Source organism: Hordeum vulgare, chromosome 5H, assembly GCF_904849725.1.
Source record: "Hordeum vulgare subsp. vulgare chromosome 5H, MorexV3_pseudomolecules_assembly, whole genome shotgun sequence".
Taxonomy (NCBI): Eukaryota; Viridiplantae; Streptophyta; class Magnoliopsida; order Poales; family Poaceae; genus Hordeum; species Hordeum vulgare.
Window position 1 is genome coordinate 549,027,331 of NC_058522.1, and position 8,094 is coordinate 549,035,424.

General features: G+C 46.0%; 1 protein-coding gene across 1 annotated transcript; it reads right to left on the minus strand.

The window, feature by feature from the left end:
* Positions 1–1,830: 1,830 nt before the first annotated feature.
* On the minus strand, positions 1,831–3,193 carry LOC123398891 (expansin-A13-like). Its single transcript, XM_045093337.1, has 3 exons — positions 2,921–3,193; positions 2,487–2,808; positions 1,831–2,413 (listed from the first exon to the last, which is right to left on the minus strand). The coding sequence occupies exons 1-3, from the start codon at positions 3,066–3,068 to the stop codon at positions 2,101–2,103; spliced, it is 783 nt and encodes a 260-aa protein (XP_044949272.1). The 5' UTR covers positions 3,069–3,193; the 3' UTR covers positions 1,831–2,100.
* Between the last annotated feature and the right edge of the window lie 4,901 nt (positions 3,194–8,094).

The following is an 8,094-nucleotide window of genomic DNA, read 5'->3' on the forward strand; positions in this document are numbered from 1 at the left end:
AAAAGAAAGCAGCCGTTAGTGAATTTTTCCAACCATTGAATTTGGCATGCGTCTTCGTCCTCAGTTCTTCCCGGACGAGCCGGCTGCCACACCAGACGGCACTGTTGCCCTCATACTCCCCTCCACCGGCAACGTCGTTTCATCCCCTGCTCTTGCTCGTTGTTGGCTCAGCGTTTCCGGGGCGACGCGGCTCTGCCTGGGGGCTATGCTCTCCGGAAAATGATGTAAGTAGACGGCTCGTTGGATGCTCTGGGGCTTCTTCGCATTGCCCATCATTTTTTACGTGGAATTAAGTGGTAGTCCAATTAATTTTTATACGGGACTTGTGACGTCCATATACACATGTTATGAAGCTGGCTGGGCTCAAACTTATATGCATCGCTCGCTCGCTCTTCACCAGATGTCACATACATACAAGTGTCCATCACCGATTTTCATCTACGCAAGGATCCAGCATTCCAATCCTCACCGGCGGCGACGAGCAGACCTTGTGCGTCGCCCCCGACGAGCTGCTGTTCTAGCCTGATTGTTGTCGATCAGAAGCTTCGATGTCACCGGCGCGGATATACTCGGGGACAAAGGCTGCAAGCTTGCCACAAGCCGCGGCGGCGGCAGCGCAGCCGGGCACCACCACCAGGGCACTAGTCGTCAAAACCACATCCTGTCTCAGATTTGAGTCCAGTGTTCCGATATGGCTAGCAATTGATTTAAATGATGGACAAATCTCTGGTAGCTAAGCTTGCGCTGCATGTGACTGAATTAGGATCAATCCATTCTTTGTTCCGTTTCTCTCCAGATTTTCCTCTCTTGATCGATCCTACAATTTTGTCTTCGTGGAAGCTGCGTGAAACAAAGCGAGCACTGCACATGGTGGCATGACTCTCTGCAGATTACTTGCATGATGGTTCTGTATTTGGAATTATTAGTAACGGATGCTGCAGGTGATACTCAACGAGATTAGGAATGGGCAGGGCAGCTGAGGAAGGAGTCGACGTGCAGCGTGGACTCGTTGGCTCTGTCCAGCGCTTTCATCTGGTTCTTCACCCTGCTCGACCCAAGAAGTGTTCTGGAGAAGGTCTCGAGCCCTCAGAAGCACGTCGTGGTGGGGGAGAAGGAAGAGGCGGAGGCGGGCGTTCTGGAGAAGGTCTCGAGCCCTCAGAAGCACGTCATGGCGGGGGAGAAGGAAGAGGCGGAGGTGGGCGTTCTGGAGAAGGTCTCGAGCCCTCAGAAGCACGTCGTGGTGGGGGAGAAGGAAGAGGCGGAGGCGGGCAGCGACGCTGGCGACGTGGAGAGTGAGGCGTTCTTCTCGCGCGGTGTAGAGCTTCTTCACGCGCAGCACAAGCAGGGCGGCGACCGTGGCGTCGTTGATGGACATGGACCCGCCGGCGACGTGGGATGGCTTCAGGAACTACGAGGGGTGGCCGTTCGGGCTGTGCCGCCACCCGGCAGTGCCGCCCTGCCCAGCACGCCGGCCGACTCGTGGAAATGGCGCAAGCAGAACACCGGCTGCAACCTAGCATGGATCGGAGGAAGGATGGTGCTAGCGTGGTGCGGTGGAGATGACAGGGATGGATCGATGGTGATGCCATATCTTAGTTGTGGACTGCCAGTGGTTTTTTTTAGACTGTCCATTTGTTCTCATTAGTTTTTCTGGATGTCCACAAAAGCCATTTAAGACTTTTTTAATGAATGGCATATGTGGGACTAGTGGATTCCAACACCATTTACATCCTTACCGGAAATCGACTGGCGTGGCGCGAGTTGCAAATTCAGGCAACTTACAAATAGAATATGTGTTAAGCATATTAACACGTACGTAATGCCTGCCTATGAATAATGGTGTTACAAAACTTAATTCACTGAAATTCTCACAGACATAAACGATAATCCATCTCTTTATGTACATCACACATGCAAGCCAGTGTGCATGTACTTTGAACTTTTAAGCAAGCACACAATCCGATACAAGAAAAGTAAATCAACCACCCAACACATCCAAGCTGTATAGCAACTATTTAGACCACGGCGTGAAGATGAAGTAATTTGGATGTCTAAGTTCATCTTCACGCACGTACGCCGCACGTCGTCAACGCTCCTCGATCACTTGAACTGCAGGTTACTCGAGAAGGTCTGGCCGAACCTCCAGGTGCGCGGCACCACGTCGGAGAAGACGAGCGTCTGGCCGTCGGTGATGGTGACCCTGAAGGAGAGCCCCTGGCCGTTGAGGTAGGCGAGGGAGTGCCAGTTTGCGCCCCAGTTGTGCGCCATGGCCATCCAGTCGCCGGACTTGGAGCCCCTGACGTCCATGGCCCTGACGGAGCCGGCCGCCGCCACGTTGGTCGGCAGCACCAGCTGGAAGTAGTCGTGGCCGCTGATGGTGAACCTCACCCCGCCCTTCTTCACGCACGGCACCCTGCCAAAAGCGACGAGCTAGCTAGGTTATAACCTAGCTGATCGATGGCGGACGAGGTACGGCGCGCGGCTACCTTTGGTAGATGATGGGGATGATGCCGCCGCGGTAGACGCCGATCTTCTCCCAGGCGGGCTGCGCCATGTCGAAGTGGGGGCGCGGCGGGTTGCACCAGCCGCCCTTGTCGCTGGGGAGGTCCCAGTTGGGCGGGCAGAAGTTGGTGGCGGTGACGGTGACGGACACGCCGGGCTTGCACCACGTCTTGTCCGTCTTGCGGTCGCACACCACCTTGTAGCACTGCCCGCACGCGCCGCCGTCGCTGAAGAGCGCCGTGCTCAGCGCCGTCGTCCTCGTCCCGTACCCCTGCGCGTACAGGTTCCCGTACCCGCACGCACCACCTGCGTATGTATACACATGTCAGATGTCACACACATATAAATATGATCAGATCACAAACTGTCATTGGTTAGATCGAGCGTTGTTGGCTTGAGCAACGGGATAACCACGTACCCATGGTGCCGGAGCCGTCGCTGCCGCCGTAGAAGGTGGCGTGCGCCCTCACCCAGCCGCTCGGCTCCAGGGCGTCCGCGCCGACGGCGGCCAGCAGTAGGCAGCCGAGCGCGAGCACGACCGCCGTGCGCACGTAGGCTCCGGCCATGGCCTACCACCAATCAGTTTCCGCTGAAAACCGTTCTACGTGGTTTCTTGTGCACTTGTGGCTATGGAGACGATGCCGCTCGAATGATGCCGTTCTGATGGATGGATGAACGGTAGCTGAACAAGACGATGCCACAACACACGGTATATATACACGCACAAACGCTGGCATACGTGAGGCGGCCGGCTTCACTGGCGAATAACAAAGGAAAGGCAGGCCACGCCATCCGTACCACAAGGTAGCCATGCATGCATGCGCATGGCTTGCGCGTGTGGCGCGTCTTCTTGAAAATGATTCCGTACGCGCATGCATGACATGGCCTGAAGCCTGACCCTGATCGGCACACGCATTCCAGTATCCGCCCGATGTACGTACCTACGTACATCTCCGTCTTGCTTCCAAACTAGACATGCGTGCATCGGTGCATGCACGATCGCTAGCTAGCTAAAAGTGACCAATCTTTCTGAAATCAAAACCGGCCCATTGCATGCTGACTACGACATGCAGAAATATCCTAACAAACCTATCTTTCCCTGCATGTATGCGTTCAGTTTTGTCCTCGGTTTGTTGTTTTTGTGATGGCCACTCGCCCGGAAGGAGGGAGGAGATGCATCATTGTGCAAAAAAAGGTGGCGTGTAGACGTACGTCGGAAGCGATGAAAGCCTCTTTCCTCTACTACAAGACGTACGTGTTGGCGTTGGGCTGGTGGCGTTACGTACGTTTCGGGGCTTCGATCAGCTTCCATGCATGTGTTGATTGCCAAAGGGTTAAAGGAGGTTTGACACTCTCAGGTCTCAGCTAGCCGGACGGTGCGAGAAGATGACGGGGATGAGACGCACACGTAGCCATGTTGCAGTTTTTTTTTTTTGTGGCGAATCTTACTAGCCATTTTTTTGGCGGGATCAAATCTTAGCCATGATGCATGCAGTTGCATTGGTGTGCTTGCTTCCCTGTGCACTCTCAAGCAACGGTGTACTACTATATGAGCGGCATGATCGATCCCGTGGTTGCAGTTTGGGGATGCTAGTTGCTAGGGAATCCTTTTTTTTGCCTTGGCTACATATATGGATTTAGCTAGTACAGTAGTTCGGCTCGGCCGTAAGCAACGCAGTGGAAGAAGATATGGATTTTAGTGGTAGTACGTAGCAGTAGCACTCTAGCAGGTTGCCGCGTGCTACGCTTGCTTGCGTGCGCTGGGAAGGAAAAGGGGCCGGCCTCATCGAGAGAATTGACCAGGCGTCACGTCGTGCCCAAAGTCAGCTGCAGCAAGTCGCAGCGTAATGTGAGATGGAACCGCGTTTCATACTTTAGTATCAAACTGGTCCTAGAACCTACACCTCACCTTCTGTATTTCTCATTACTTCCTGCTAATAAATGAAATGCCAGCGGTTCGTTGGATCTTAAAAAAAGAAAAGATAGCATCGAAGACACTTGATGCCAAGATTATTTTTTGAGATTTTCACGGTACATTGTCAAACATAACGAGTAGTATTAAATTCATCCAATGATTGAAAATGACATGTCAGAATTTTGTTCAAGGATATATATATTGGCAACTTCTGTTAGGGGTAGATTTCTCCATTATGACTACCAGTTTTGTTGCAAGTTTGTAATACATGGACCACTCACTTGTGGGTATCTCATTCATGTGGAACTTTGTCTCCTTGGTGTATATAATGATCCGAACTTGATGTTGCATAAGCTTGAATGTACGATGGTATTACTGATGTGTTAATTTGTTTATGTCTGTGTCAACCCATTTTGCCACGATTCATGGGTGTGTTTTGTTGCCTGCACGATCATGTCATGTTGTTCCCCCTCTGACATGATGTGCATGCTAAGACATACTGAGCACAGATTTTGTTTGATAGCATGTGTCTGCACAGCCTCGTTCCAGCTTCACATCATATTACTCCCTTCATTTTTGTATACAAGACCATTTTGTTTTTCATGTCAAACTTTGACTTATAGTTCTGTTCGAGAAAATATGAGTTGTATTTCATAAAAAACATATTGTCGAAAAGTTCTATCAAATGTGCATCCAATGACATACTTTTTAGGGCATATAACTCACATTTTGTTGGTAATATTAATAATCAAAATTAGACATAAAAATATGAAGTGACCTTGTATTAATAGACAAAGGGAATAGGAATTACACAGGAAATAGGAATTACACGGTAGCATTTCACACTCAAATCAACGGCCTTGCGTTGCTGAAGAACAAAATGTAACATCATACTAGGGAGGATGGAGGAGGCATGTGGAGACATTTGGCAGGAGGATGGATGAGGAGGCCAGAGGCACCTTCTTCTCTGTAGAAGCGGTGGAGAACAGGGATGGCGGTGAAGAGCTTGGACAAGGCGGTGGTGGCGGCAGATTTGGACGGAGAAGCGTCCAGAGGCGATGGCGGGTCCGTCAACGACGGGTAGGACTACTGGGATCAAGATGTTGTCGTGGTAGCGACGGTTGGCATTTAGGCGGTAGCGCTTTTGGTCGCCATGGTCGTGTGCAAGAGAATGGCGGCTTGGTCATGGGGGAAATTTAAAGGATGGTGAGAGGTCAGGAAGTAACCCTAGCACAATGTGGGTTGGAAAGGGAACGCGTGAGTCAAGGCAGATTTTTCTTGTGTTTTGACAGAACATGAACGAGAAGTGAACCTCCACCCACGGGTTCGCAAGTGAATATGACTGAGGGCCTTTTTGGTATGAGTCGAACATAGCTTAGGGGAACTCTTACACTCTACCAAACAACTAAACTAGGTTGGATAGAGAATATCTATGACCATAGATCTTACAAAACACAATTTGTATGCCGACCTTGTCACTTGCCTGCCTAGGCCTAGAAGGCGCACGGAGGCATTTCGAATGTAAGGGTAAATCATATGTGATGTCCGTTCTAAAAAGACAAACATCCATGCATAAAGTCTATTAGGTCAGGCCCGAGTAGCGTAGCGAGCAAGTTCTAATTCTACCAATTTTTATTGCATTTGCATTCTATGTTTATTTTATTTATGATTTCCTTTAGTTTATTTTTTACTTATTTTGTTTATTGATTAATTTTTTTATTCTTTTCGTATTATTTAGTTTAATTTTAATTTTCCCTTTCACTTCGTTTTTTGAATATTTTCTTCTTTTTCATTATACATCTACTCTAGTTTGTATTTTGTTATTTTTTCCTTTGCTTTACTTTTTGCAATAGAACGAATAATATGCCTTGTGTGTACAGGATTTTCTAAACTTTCTAAACATGATGAACATTCTATTTAATAAATTTTGAATGTTTATTTATAAAGTGTTCATGCATATTTACGTAAGTGGCACATATTTTAATAAATGGTCTTGTAGTCTTTAAGAAAAATTAATCCATTTAAAATCAGTTCATATAACTAAATGATGTTCCTTTTAAGAAAGAATTGTCATTTTTTATTGAAGAAAACGTGAAAATCAAGACAAACTAAGAAAACTAACCAAAAAACTCTAAAATCGCGCCTAACATCCCGGTGTCTCGTGTGACCTACATGGGCCAGACGATTTCCTCCATTTACTTTATTTTCTGGACTTTCCTAGAAAAAGGTACCAGACTAAGGTTTTCTTTATTTTATGGCCGCTGCTACATGTCCGCTCGCTGATCTTTTTAAAAGATCGTCCGGGTCGCTATCCGTCAGATGTGACGTTATCAAATGGATGACAGGCATATTAGCTTTTGCAACATAGATTATCTTGTAGAATTTTTTGTAACAAAGTTTCTGTAGCGAAAATGTTTTGTAATTTTTTCTTTTTGTAATAGAGTTTGTTATAAAATATTTTCTGCAACAAAGATCGTGTTGCGGAACATACGTATAACTTTTTTGTAACTGAGTTTATGATAGAATATTTTCTGCAACAAAGATCGTGTTGCAAATACAATTATATAATATTTTCTGCAATAGAGTTTGTTATATAATATTTTCCGCAACAAAGATCGTATTGCGGGAACAAATATATAATTTTTGTTATGACAGAGTTTGTTGTAGAAGATTTTCCATAACAATGATCGTATTACAGAAACACCTGTAGAACGCCATGGATGGGTCGAGAAAGAACAGGGACGTGATACGCGTCTGTCGGCTGATGCTTTCAAAAGATCGTTCGGGTCACAATCTGACTGATCTGACGCAACAAATGGCCAAGTAGCGCTTCATTTTTGCAATGCAACTCTTGTTGCAGATTTTTTTCTTACAACAGAGATCTTGTTGCGGAAATTCTTACGACTAAGGTCATGTTGTACTTTCTTTTCAATAAAGGTCATGTTGAAGAAAGTTTAACCCTTTTTTTTGGAACACAAGTCTTGTTGTGGATTTTGTTTTTGCAATAAATACCTTGTTACAAAAACTCACCGCAATGCACTGCTGAGCATAGCGGACAGGAAGTGGGAAGAAGCGACCGATCTGATGTGTGTGGACCCTGTGAGACACGTGCCTAGCACGGAAGGTGGCGGATGCAACATAATTATCAGGTGGCTGAGGGAAATCATTTTCTTTATTTTATTTCCTTTTTGGGGTTTACCTTAATTTTTCTGTATTTTTTTATTTTTAAATTCAGGAATATTTCCTCTAATACGGGATTTCAATTTTAAAATGTATTTTTTTAAATTTCGAACAGATTATTCAAAATATGGCAATATTATTTGAAATTCAGGAACGTATTTAAAATTGATGAACACTTTCCTTCATTCACAAACATTGTATTAGTTCGCCAGTATTCTGTGGAATCTAAGAACTTTTTTGAAATCATGAACAATCTTTAAGCTCAGAAGCACTATCTTGAAATGTCGTGAACATTTTTAAGAAATTCTTAAACATTTTAGAATTGAAGAAAATAAAACTATTTTATTAACATTTTCTAAAAGGCGAGAACAATTTTATGCCTAACATTGTTTTTGACTCGGAGTGCTTCTTTGAAATTCGGTAACATGTTTTACAATTTGCCAAAATACAATTTTGTGACCTTTTTAAAATTCACAAACAACTTATAAAAACTGAAG